The sequence below is a fragment of the Alligator sinensis genome, unplaced genomic scaffold (assembly GCF_000455745.1).
Source record: "Alligator sinensis unplaced genomic scaffold, ASM45574v1 scaffold1595_1, whole genome shotgun sequence".
Classification (NCBI taxonomy): Eukaryota; Metazoa; Chordata; order Crocodylia; family Alligatoridae; genus Alligator; species Alligator sinensis.
Window position 1 is genome coordinate 49,694 of NW_005843277.1, and position 13,550 is coordinate 63,243.

The following is a 13,550-nucleotide window of genomic DNA, read 5'->3' on the forward strand; positions in this document are numbered from 1 at the left end:
GCAGCAAACTAAAACTCCTTGAAGGAGTTTTAGTTTGCTGTGCCCCAAGTCATTTAAGGTTCATTACACCGGCAAATTTCCTACGGTGGTCAGAATTAATGCACAATATGTCACGGAGGAGTGCAAACACCAACACCATTTAAGTCATGCAAAAGCATTTAGCCCACTTTAAAGTGTTGTGCACATATGCCTCTTGTTTCATCTACACATGGCCCCAGTCTACATGTGCACCGGTGCTAGGGCATAGTAAACTTCTTATCTCTGCCATAGTATAACATTCAGGGACAGTACAAGCTTATGGCAGAATACTTTACTGTGCTGAAAGCCATGTGCAGATGCTGATGGCAGACATACATTGTACCAGGTCATCCCAGCCAGCCAGGGGCCCACTATGCCCTGGCTCAAACTGCTGCTGTCCCAGGATCATGTGTAAATGCTGTTCGTAGGAGCAGTTGACTCTAGCTCAAACTCCTCTGGAGTTTCTTGTGTTGCATTAATTGCATGTGTAGATGCACTCACTGAGCATTAGCTGGGTGGAAGACAAATTGCTTCTCTACCATCGGGATAAATGTCACATCTACTTTGTATTACCAGAAATAAGAGGCAAGGTCAAATTGCACTTTCTAGACTAACCAGAGTTGATATAGCTATATAGCACAAGCTTTTGTGAGCTGTAGCTCACTTCATCACATGCAGGTCATGAAAGCGTATGCTTTATATGTATATCTATTTTAGTTAGTCTATAAAGTGCAAATCTACCATGTCTTTTACTTGACTTGAGACTAACACAGCAAACTATGTCTCTCTGCTCAGACATATGAAGTCAGCTATGTGCTAATGGCTTATAGCTTAGGCAGCATGGTCACAATCTATTGCACTTCTCAGACCCAAAATGTGGCTAGGCCATCAAGCATCCAGGAGGGAAAGCATCCTGACAAAAGAAGAAGGATAAACAAAGGGTTCCTGATGCTGTAGCTTAGAATGGTGGCTTCTTCCCTGGCCTAAAATGTAAGCATCTTCTCTGGAGTAATGGGATCTGAAAGAAGTGAAATGGATTCTGGTGTCTTGGTGGCCTCCTTATATTACTTCTGAGCATGCTTGGGATGGTAAGTTTAGATTGGAGATAATTTTTCAGGCTAAGATGGAGGCACCTCTGTGACACCTAAGAAATTTAGTCATCCCAAAAGGATTCAAAGTGTTTTGTAGGTTACAGTAAAATGCTATTTCCAGGCTGTGGAGCATTAGAAGCATGATAGAAGTCCATCCTCAGTGTTTTGAATGGTAACAAGTATTGAACATCTTCCTGCACATCCTCTTTATTGGTTGGTCTACTAGAAAATACAGTCAGTGTGTTAAAAGTGACAAATTATACTCTTTCATTCCAGAAGGATATCCCACCCATATATATATACATGCCAGGGCCATATGTTGAGGGGATGCTTGGTTCCCCAGGGACAACTAGCGGCAGGGCACTTAGCTGTACCCAGGAAATGCCTCTACCATGCACGCTGTGTCACACAGCAAGTTACCTCAGGTGGGGTACCGGAGGCTGTGGCTAGCAGTCATACTTGGGATCCTGGGGGATCTCTCCGGGCTGGAACCACATCACCCCCACGCCAGCCGTCAGGCTTCAGCTTTGGCCAGCACATGCTGCCACGGTGTGTGCCACTGGTTTTTAAGCAGGTTTTTTTCACCCCTTGATAGCCTGCTTTTTATGATTTGCATGTAAATCCCAAACTAATCACCCATCATTGTGCACAAGATGTCCTCTTCACCAGCCTCCAGTGCATATCTGGGGAGAAAGCCATCTGTTTCAGGAATTTGTTCCATGTTTTCATGGATCAGCTAACTTTATGGTGTGACTTTTGTGGCCAGGGAAAACTCCTAGCACAGCTGGCTAAAAGTGAAAATGGTAGGATACAATGATATTTGCCACTGTGAAAGACTGAGCAGCCTCAGCACCTGACGGCGTACACTTGTCAGGCCCAGGAGGAAATGTATGATTCAAACAGATTCTTCATCAAGCAATACTGCAAATGCGGAGGATGCCTGTGATGTTCTGCCCGATGCTACATGAAAGTAAAGGGCTTGCAATACTGAGCACCTCAGACTTAAAATTGAAGTACATTTTTTATCATTATTATCATCAGGTGCCTGAGAAAATGGCCACAAGTACCTATGGGTACTTACAGATGCTAAGCAGAGGCAAGCTGAGAAGATGCTATCATAACAACATGTTGTAACAGGGAAAGACTGTTGTAGTTCTAACACACTGTAAGCACTGGACATAGTTCTGGGTCCACTCATACTAGGCAGTAAATATATTAGCAGTAATAGTAACTTGGAGAGTTAATTGTTGTTTGGTAAGAAGTGCCACCCTTAAATTCTGGAATTATAAAAGAGGCAGAGTGGGGGAAAAAAAGATATTTAAGACTCTGTAATTTCTAGTCTAATGTTCAATATCCCTGCAAAGGATGCTGCCAGGTGAACATTCACTCATGCTCCTTTCTAGCCACACCATTTTGTTTAAGAAGGCTCTCAGAAATGCACACTGCTCTATAAGGCTGCCATTTTCAAACAAAATATCCCATTCAAACAATGGAAGTGTTGGTTCCAGCCCCTTTCACATCTCAGACTGTTGTAACGAGTGATCTCCTTATTGATAATGGCCCAAATCCAATCACCCCTTAGGGCAGCTATGTAGTATTTATGTAGGAACTAGGAAAGTGCCATAACTACTTAAAAACTAGGCTGAAAGGAGGGGTTCCTCTGTCTCCCCGGTCATTGTTTTTTTCTGGAACTAATATATTGGAATGCTCCTGGGCACAGCAAAATAACCAAAGCTCATATTTGGCTGAAGCAAATTCCTGTATTCATTTATAGTCATTAACATTCTGCAAAAACACCGTGTATAATTTAGCAATGAATAACTTAACAGGAATGGTCAGCCACGATCATAAAACTAATCCAACAAGATATGTTGTTGTGAAACATTTGCTGAAGAATTTAACAAAGTACTTTCTTCATCAAGAATTCTGATTTTACCCACTAGTTAACATGGTATTTCTTGCTAAATGTGATTGTCATCTGTCAAGATCACATCCTATAGCCACATAAATGGCCAAAAAGGATGACTTCATTTTTTGGGTAATATTATCAATCTGCAAAGGCATAACGAAAATGCTTTAATGCAAGAGTTTGCAATACAAGGAAATAATACTTTAAAATCCAGGAATACTTCACCAAGCATGATTGACATAAAAGGTCAGTTTTGTGATACATCTTATGAAGATGAGGTTTATAGTGCCTTGATTTTATTCACATGACATGAAAGACTTAAAATAAAAGGCTTTCAGATGGCAGAACCTGGAATCTATTTTTTTTGAAGTTTCAATAGAGTTGCAGTTTTTAAAGCTGTTTGGGTGGAAGGGAGGCAGGGAGAGGGGAGTTATGGGCTTTGTGTTGATCCACCGTGGCGTCCAGCAAACACAGCAATACAACCGCAGCCAGTGATTCTCTTACAACTGCTGTGGAACCACAGTGCATCTATCAGAGAGGCATCCACTCTTAACTTAAAGCGTCTGTGGGATAAAGATTATATCACATGCATTTTGAAGTGGATTAGCTGATTATCTAGTAGAGAATTGTTAATCTAAATATCAAATAATGTTTACTCTCACTGAAAAATGTAGGACAATAGAAAGGAATCTTAGTTACAATTTCATGTTTGAAAACTTCTACTTCTAGCCCTTGGATCTTGTTACGAATTAGTTTGCTAAGTGAGAAAATCCATTTACTCTCAGGTCCTTACTCAGGACTTTTCACTTGAAAAATAAAAATAGATGTGACTGATTTAGTCTCTTGCTAGCATGTGATTCAGTTTTATAGCTAGATCTTGGCTCATTTTCTGCTTTTGAATCAGAAATGCTGATCCATTGAAAAGCAATCATTTTGGAGGATGATGTCTATTCTTCTGGATGACCTCATTGGATTCAGGCCAGAGAGAAGGAAGGAAGGAAGGAAATTTACTCTTAGCTCCAGTAGAAAGGATACTGATATGAGGTATCAAGAACTGAATGGTTGTTTTTTCTGGATCGAAGCAAGTACTTGTAACTGGATTTAATTCTTTCCAGGGGAGTACTTTAATAGCAATTCTGGGATGGTACTCTTTTTTTGGGTCAATTATCAAAAAACAAAAACCAATCAAAGAAAAATCCTCTTTTAATCTTGGTAATCATTTGAAACAAGTTCTGAAACCACAACATTCCTTCAGAAATTCAAATTTTATTTCCCTACCACATCTGTAACATCAATTCATATTTCATTGATTCCCCATTATACCCTATGGCTGGATCTCCAAGGCGGCTCCAAAGCTTCAGAGCCACTTCGGCCGGTTTGAAGCGGGAACCCTGTCCAGAGCTCTGGATCAGATCCCTGGCATCCAAAGTGCCTGGATCCGAAGCTGGATTGAATAGCTGCCTACTTGCACAGGTCTAATCTGTATCAGCGATATCACCTTCTATACTCTGCCCACATCTGGATAGCCATTGTAAAGCACCGAATACTCAATGAGCACATCTATATGTCACCACATGGTGACTTTGCTATGGCATTGTGTTTTAGTACTTCATTTTGGAAGTACTAAAGTATGGCACAGTAACCTCCCATACTGCACCATGCAGGTAGCACACACTTTCATTTCCCCACTACATTGCTATAGTGATGTGCTATAAGTGGGGAGCGCACCACTATGATGATATAGCTAGCAATCATGTGTAGACCCATGCGATTGCTATGTCGCCATAGCACACCGTACAGTAAAGTAGCACATTGATACATCACCATAGGGCGATGTGTAGGTACGCCCACTCTGCTTATGTCCGTCTTGGGGTAGATACCCTGAGGCAAGGAGTGCTATCCAAGCCCTCAAGGACCCTGGCTATGGACTGGAGCACTTGGAAGGCATGAAGGACTCTGAGGGCACATGGCCAGGCCAGCTGCCTTGCCTGGAGCACTACCTTGAGGACTATGTAATAAGGTGAGAGCCCCAGATTGTTTATCTCCCTAGACCTGATGATGTAGGCTGTGTTGGAACATCTTCCAAAGTGTCAGTGAGGAAGCTGGCATGTCAGCAGAGCTGGCCAAGAACTAAAAAGACGTGCTTCCCCAAGCTGGACTGGGTGGTTATGAAGCAAAAGAAAAACATTGTTTTTTCCTCCAGGTATCTGAGGTGGGTCCTTGAGAGGACTGTACACTCACCATCATTTTATGAGAATTGTACCCAACTTGGGAGCATGGGATATCTGATGTTGCTGATGACCTGGAGATGTAGGGGTGAGAAACAGCTTGGTCACAATTTCTGGATTCATGCTCACTTGGATACATTCATATGGGCTCACATACCAGTTCAGCCCAGGGGAGTTGCACCATAATAAACTTGCTCAGTAGTCTCATAGATGTTTATGTATCTACACTGCACGTAAGGAGGAATATCACCTATCCATAAGTACAAAAAGTATCATGAATATACTTGAATAACTGCCATTGGGGAATATAAAGTGAAATAAAGTTCTGCTCTTAGTATCTGGTCCACAAAAGGAGCAGCAAATTAAAACTTTAGCTTGAATGGTGGCAGTCCATGTGGAGGACCTGAAAGTCTGAGGTTCAAGCTCTGCTGAAGTGGTACTGAGAACATCACAAGATGGAACTTGATTACCATATTTTCTATTGAATCAAATTCACTCAGTGAAAAAAACTGCTTCAAATAAATGGATATTTTAAATGCATTATAATCTATCCATGACAGGCTCAATAGTAAAACCTCACGCACTAATGGGCTGAAAGCCTGAAAGGTAATGCTGTGATGAAAATCAAAATGACCTGTTATTCACTGTAACTGAGCAGATGTCATAGTGTTTTGCACATAATATCACATCCCAAGGGTTTATCTATTATTATTATTATAACTTTGTCCCTACAAAGTGGGGCTGTTCATACCCCAAGAAGATACCAGTCTGTGCACCAGGAACAGGTGAGAGATTTTTCATTTCAGGCATGTCGAAGCCAGTGTTAACCATGACTGAACTTTTCAAAATTAACTAAGGGAGTTAGGCACCTAACTTCATTGATGGTTCAACAAATAGAAAATATTCAATGCATTACAATGATTTATAAACTGTTGTAAAGTTTTGGACCTTTCATTTTGGTTATTGTGTTGCTTCTATTTTACTATCTCCATTAAACTGTCATTCCTCTTTTAAGTGTCACAGTTTTGTTTGCCCTCTAGTCACAAAAAAATATTATAGTGTAGTTTGGAGACATCCAAGCTACTCTTAAGGATAAAAACAGATGTCAGATTTCTTCCAGGGTAAAGCCTTTTAATCTGATATCCTACACTTATACAAACGTGTTGTCCCACTTTAAGTACCTCTGAAGTATTGGAGATAACACTTTTTTCCTAGGACAATCCTGGCTAATTTAAGCCAAACCCCATTAATTCTAGGGATAAACTATGCATGAAAAGGGTTATGTTGGTTGCAGGCTCTGACTCTAATCAATCAGAACCACCTCAAATGTGTCTTCCTTTTTTAACTTACGTGAATCAATTTAAATATTGGAAGTAAACTAGTCATAGCAGAGCAGAGGTCATCAGGGTCTGAATAATGTTAGTGAGTTTAAGGCTGTATCAGGCATTTCTACTCTAAATGCAACAAAAACTATGTAGCTAAAGGTTATTGTTTTCTTCCTTTCTCTGTTTTCTGTAACATATTTTGTGAATGAAAACAGGGGGAATAAAGGATAATATCACAAGTCATTAAGGTCATTAAACAGAGACAAGGTATTTCAGGGCGATGTATTAGCTGTGTTAGTCTGAAGACATGTCTTATCAAGGTGGTATAGCTCATTTCAAAGCCACAAAATCTCTATTCTATTCTATTCAAAACCAGAAATTCTCTGAGAAATCTGAGCTTTTTATCTGATTCTGGAAATATTACTACAAAAACTAGTGTTAAGATTGTGAGGTTATAGTAAGTCATATAACGTTCCACTTAGAGATACCATCACTGGCACATTTTGCTTATTGATTTCCTTATGTATTTTCATTTAGAAGTAAATGCTTATATTTTTATAGCAAAACATTGCCAAAAAGCAAGTAATTTTGTAGCTGATATCTACAGAATAGAAGGCTTATTTATTTCTATCTTTTTTTTCATGTTTTTATTTTTTGTCTGGAAAATATATAGTGGTCAAAATCACATGCAAAAACCATTTTCTTTATATTAAGCTCTTCATTTATTTGCAAATCAGGTTTTCCTACAAAATATGTCAGCAGAATTTCTGTAATGATCCATCTTCACCTCAGTGCACTACAATAATCATTTCTGGTTTTAATAACTATTTGTTTGAAAATCAGTCTGTCTTTCTGACCTTTATAATTCTGTCTAAGAGCCCTTGACTAAAAATGTCTTCTAAAGGTGAGCAATAAGCTTTCATCTGATGTACCAGAGCCAATCAAAATAACAGAAGAATGGTCTTCATCCTCCAGACATTTGATACTGTACAAGGTAAGGTAATGAGTAGAGTTAATGACAATGTGTCAGACAGCTTTAGCTTCTTTTTTTTTTCCTCAACTAATATCATTTAGTAGGACATATGTTGTACGGCTGGGGGTCCAGTCCCCTTCTCTGTCTGGTGGGTATGTATACCCAGATTCTCCACCTACTATGCAAACCAACTTACACTAAATTCATACTAAGGCAAATTGTGGAATAGACTACTATCAATCTTGTTTGATGTTGTTCTACTTTGTATAAAATAATTAAATCCTAAAAGACAGAATATGAACGACTCTAGAGTTGATGCTGAGACTACTCAAAAGGGTCATCCATCTTTCAGATCTGCTTTAATGAATATTTATGATTTGAATGCAAAATGGACAGTTCTTACAAATGAGAGTGAAAGCCAGCAGTTGTTAAATGCTCTATAGCATGGTGGTTCAGTTTTTCAGAGGGAGAAGCAGGACTTCTGAGAGAAATGTGGGAGACTTGTACATCTAGGTAAGCGTGGAGCTGGTGTTTTTCCATTTCTTTACACTTCAGCCTGCTCCAGTGGAGCAAAATGTTATCCCAACACGGTCTATCCATTTTATCCAAAGACTGTTAAATCTAACTCGCAGAAAAGCCATTGGGAACAGGAGCCAAGCTAAGTCCTTCTTCCCCAATACAGGACAGTGTTCATTGCACTGAATCATGTTTTCTTTGGCTTCCTCTTCTTTTGGCCCTACATATTTTCCCATGTTTTTTTCTCAGTGGGTCAGTCTAAGAGGAGTCATGGAGATTACTCTGGGCAACATCTAGGTATGGCCCCAATTATTTCAGCACCTGGCTGAGACTGACAGGTGGAGCAAAAATGAGCCCTTACTGGCAACAAAGGCTTTTGCATATGATTGTGAAGTTAAGTGATGATAAATAGTACCCTTCTGGTGTATATTTAGACAAGTATAAAATGTTTAAACATATCTTTCTTTCTTCCCAAATGTTACTTGTTATTTTTAATAACACTAAAGCTCTGGGCTGCTCCCGCTTAGGGTGGCCACCTATAACTTCATGTCATTCCAAAAATAGGACCACAGTACATATGTCTGTTCTCTTGTATTAAATAATCTCTATATTCAGTTACATGGCCATCAAAGAAGTGGACCAGAAAGACCAAAAGTGATCCATGATGGATACAGATATTCATCAGAGTCAAAAAAGACTCATGTATATCCAGCTCCTGAAAGGAAGGAGACAGAAGAGGGCATGGGGATTGGAAGGAAAGGGATAGAACGACGCCTTTCTGAGTCTGGGTCTTTAGAATGGGTCAGCCTGAGCAGCTCTCCCTACTAGTTTCTACTACTTACAGTATCATAAAATCTATGTTTTATTGGCTTCTCTCTTTTTTTAGGAACAAACATTGCCCTCAGGAGGTCAAGGCCTATATGGAAAAAGAGAATCAGACGGTTTTCCCAGAATTTGTTCTCCTGGGACTGTCTGGCCTTCCAGAACTACAGGCTTTACTGTTTCTTGTATTCCTAATGAGCTACATAACTGCACTGATGGGAAACTTTTTCATCTTTAGCTTGTCATTGGCAGATCCTGCCCTCCACACACCCATGTATTTTTTTCTTAGGAATTTGTCCTTCCTGGAGATCTTTTACACTTCTGTAACCCTCCCAAAGATGCTGGCCAACCTAATCTCAGACGATAAAACCATCTCACTCATTGGCTGTGCCACACAGATGTATTTCCTTCTATTTCTTGGGGGCACAGAATGTTTTCTTCTTGGTGTCATGGCATACGACCGCTACACCGCTATATGCCATCCCTTACGCTATTCATGCATCATGAACAACACAAGGTGCACAGTGATGGCTGCTGCGTCATGGCTCAGTGGTATATTCATGTCCTTTGGTGAAACCTCAGTCATATTTATCTTCCCTTTTTGTGGCTCCCATGAAATAAATCATTTTTTCTGTGACATCCCCCCAGTCCTGAAGTTGGCCTGTGGAGACACCTTTCTGAGTGAAGTGGTAGTCTTTGTGGTTGCCCTGATATTCATAACTTTTCCATTTGTCTTGATTCTGGTTTCCTACCTTCTTATCATCACTACCATCATGAAGATGCCCTCAGCTGAGGGCAGGCATAAAGCCTTTTCCACCTGCTCCTCACACCTGGTGGTGGTGACACTGTTCTATGGGACTGGCATTGTTATGTATCTGCGCCCTAATTCTGCATATAGCCCAGATATAGACAAACTGCTCTCTCTTTTCTACACAGTCGTTACCCCCATGTTAAACCCTATCATATACAGCCTGAGGAACAAGGAAGTGAAGGGTGCTTTGAAAAGGGTGATAGCCAGAAAGTGCTTTCTGAACTCAGGGCATTAACAATAGTACAAATCAGGAGACTGATCAAAAGCTAGGAAATTTGAACATTTTTATTTTTGTTGTTTTGGGGGTATTTTTCTATTAAAAATGGCATTTTGCTTGAGATTTCTTTTTTCCTTCATGCTAAATTGGAAATGATAGATGTTTACTCTGCTAGTGAAAACTGTACAATCGAAAAACATTTCTGTATTCAAGACATGGGTCATCAAATAGGTCTCCTTTTTATTAGCCAATGTATATATTTTTCCAAATCCTCCCAAATTGTGGCTTTAGGTTTGCAGTTTTTTGCTTATTTTTACTCCCCAACAAACTCCCAAACCAAACAACAATTTTTCATGAACATTAGATTTTTCTTTTCTGAGTTTCTAAGGGAAAAGTCAAATAGGATAGTTTGGATAGGAATGTAGAGAGATACCTGCAATGCCTATACACTAGTATCCATAATGGCTTGTCTTTATACACTTTACATACAAGTTCAGTCTCTTCTCTATTTTGAGTACTGTGCAATCAAAAGATTTGGGAAAAAGAGGGGATGGAGGACAAGAGGCAGATTTGCAATGTGTAATAGCTATTATACGTGCATCTTTCTGTAATTGTTTTTATGTTGTTTGTTTAATATTTATGTAGAAATGAGGATTTGGTGAATATTTGACAAACTATACTACCTGGAAATATGCAGGGAAAAAATATTAGTTGAAGAATTTGTAAATGCACAGAAAATATTAAGAAGATAGCAAATACATCATGTCAAACCAATCTCATCTCCTTGTTTGAGAGGGTCAAAGCCCTCTAGGGGGCAAGATATAAGTAGTAGATTTGATATAGTGTGCCTTCCTGCAGACCCATCCTGTCTGCCTGGCTTTGTGCCCTACCTGTGTGGGTCCCAGATTGTCTCCATGGATACCCCAGGATCTCTGGGCAGTGACAGTGTGGGGCCAGGCCCAAAGTTTGGGCCAGGGCCCAGGGGAGGGCTGTGATCCACTCCCTACATGTCCCTGTCCATGAAACAGACAACCGTTGCAGGGCCATGAAGGCAGCAGAACATGGCTCTGCTCCGGCCCCTGCCTTGCATTGTCATCATGATCTCTATCATGATCCCAATCCCCAGCCCTGGACCTGCAAACCCATCCTCCTCCCAGATGCTCCCCACCTGCCCATGGCCCCACACTAGCCACTTAGTCATGTGTGGGGTCCACTTAGGGAATTTTGGAGAACTGGGGGGATGGGGGGGTAAGGGGGGGCAGGTTCAAGAGACATAGAAAGTGTTGGGAAACAGACTAAATCCTCATTTCAGAAGTATGGGTTTCAGGACAATTTGGATCTGCCTAAATTTCAAGTACAACATGTATCTGTGTCTTGTGTCTTAAGGCTGGCTTCCAGCTGAGATTAAACTATTCTTCATTTTTAATAGATTAGTTTATGCCATATTATTAACAGCTGGGGTAAAATAGATATATATTTTTGGCTCAACAGCAACACAATTGGATGTAAAAATCATATTGGGTATGAGCTAAAACTAAGGATTCTTACACTTGCAAGTTACATTTTTCATGTATGTGGCCCCTGAACATGCTCTACAGCCTTGACTTATCACACATGCATGGCTGCAGAGCGCTTTTAAAATACCCAATTGCACAAAAAAATTAACCCTAGCCAAATGAATTTGGATGGAGCCCCTTACTTCACAGGCCCCCCAGCTACCCCATCTGGGGTATTGATGAGAGCCAGGCCAGGCCCACTAGGTGAGGGGTTTCCGTTCCACCCCGGCCGCTGGCCCTGCTCAGATCTGGCTATGCAAAAAAAGCTGGGAGCTCCATGCTGCCGTTGTCAAGAGGTCCGAGTGTGGGTTGGGGGAATGGAGCCCTCCCCCTCCATCCCTGGCTCCCCTAAATACAGGCAGTCCTTGATGCCGTTGTCAAGAGGTCCAAGTGTGGGTTGGGGGAATGGAGCCCTCCCCCACCATCCCTGGCTCCCCTAAATACAGGCAGTCCTTGATTTACAGTGTTGTGAGTTACAACGTTTCACACTTGCGACATTTATAAATTGACCCCATTTCAACTTTCTGACGTCAGTTTCAACTTTACAACACTTGATTCAATGCAACGCTGCACCAGCAAACAAGTTCGCTGCGTCACTCATCTCCCTAAAGAACATCTGTCCAAACTTCCTTGGACATTTTCTTTAAGAAAGCAGCGAAAATTTGCAGACAAGACTCCTGAGAAGACTCCAGCCAAGAACCCTTCCAAAAGTCCAACCAAGAGCCTTTCAAAAAGTTCAAAGTCACCTCAAACAAGTCCTTACAAATCAATATGATTGGTATTTACAATATAAATACATTAATGTTGCTATCTACAGCCTTGACTTATCACACATGCATGGCTGCAGAGCGCTTTTAAAATACCCAATTGCACAAAAAATTAACCCTAGCCAAATGAATTTGGATGGAGCCCCTTACTTCACAGGCCCCCCAGCTACCCCATCTGGGGTATTGATGAGAGCCAGGCCAGGCCCACTAGGTGAGGGGTTTCCGTTCCACCCCGGCCACTGGCCCTGCTCAGATCTGGCTATGCAAAAAAAGCTGGGAGCTCCATGCTTGTCAAGAGGTCCGAGTGTGGGTTGGGGGAATGGAGCCCTCCCCCTCCATCCCTGGCTCCCCTAAATACAGGCAGTCCTTGATTTACAGTGTTGTGAGTTACAATGTTTCACACTTGCAACATTTATAAATTGACCCCATTTCAACTTTCTGACGTCAGTTTCAACTTTACAACACTTGATTCAATGCAACGCTGCACCAGCAAACAAGTTCGCTGCGTCACTCATCTCCCTAAAGAACATCTGTCCAAACTTCCTTGGACATTTTCTTTAAGAAAGCAGCGAAAATTTGCAGACAAGACTCCTGAGAAGACTCCAGCCAAGAACCCTTCCAAAAGTCCAACCAAGAGCCTTTCAAAAAGTTCAAAGTCACCTCAAACAAGTCCTTACAAATCAATATGATTGGTATTTACAATATAAATACATTAATGTTGCTATATTACTCATCAATAATTGATTGAGTACAAAAGTCTGGGTTATTTTTAGTGAAAATAGGGTATTAGGCCTCTGTTCAGGAACCAATCCCCTATTTATAACATTGTTTCTTATGAGAAAATTGGTTCCAAGTTACAATGTTTTGACTTTAGACATGGTTTTCAGGAACCAATTGTGTCGTAAGTCCAAGGACTGCCTGCACTCCAGCCAGGATGAACCAAGACATGGTGGGATTCTACACACAACCGGGCGGTGGGCATTGAGGGGTATAGGTTGTATAGGCGTGACAGAGTGGGGAAAAAAGGTGGGGGGGTAGCACTCTATGTTAAGGAGCAGTATATGTCTTCCACCATTAAGGCGGGGGTGGAGGAGGGGAACATCGAGGCATTGTGGGTCAGGATCCAGGGAGGGCCAGGGGAAAAGGACTTGGTTGTGGGGGTCTACTACAGGCCTCCTCATCAGGATCAAGAGCTAGACGATGTATTGTCCAGGCAGCTAGCAGACACCACACAGGCAAGGGAGGCAGTGGTCATGGGAGATCTAAACTACCCAGATATCTGCTGGGAGGAGCAGACAGCCAAAACAAGCCACTCAT

General features: G+C 41.2%; 1 protein-coding gene across 1 annotated transcript; it reads left to right on the plus strand.

The window, feature by feature from the left end:
• Window positions 1-8,980: 8,980 nt before the first annotated feature.
• LOC106723186 (olfactory receptor 10A4-like) lies at window positions 8,981-9,928 on the plus strand. The gene has a single exon (XM_014527052.1). The coding sequence runs from the start codon at window positions 8,981-8,983 to the stop codon at window positions 9,926-9,928; it is 948 nt and encodes a 315-aa protein (XP_014382538.1).
• Window positions 9,929-13,550: the final 3,622 nt, after the last annotated feature.

Coding starts and splice junctions, on each gene's coding strand:
- LOC106723186 (XM_014527052.1), top strand. CDS start 8,981: ATGGAAAAAGAGAATCAGACGGTTTTCCCAGAATTTGTTCTCCTGGGA.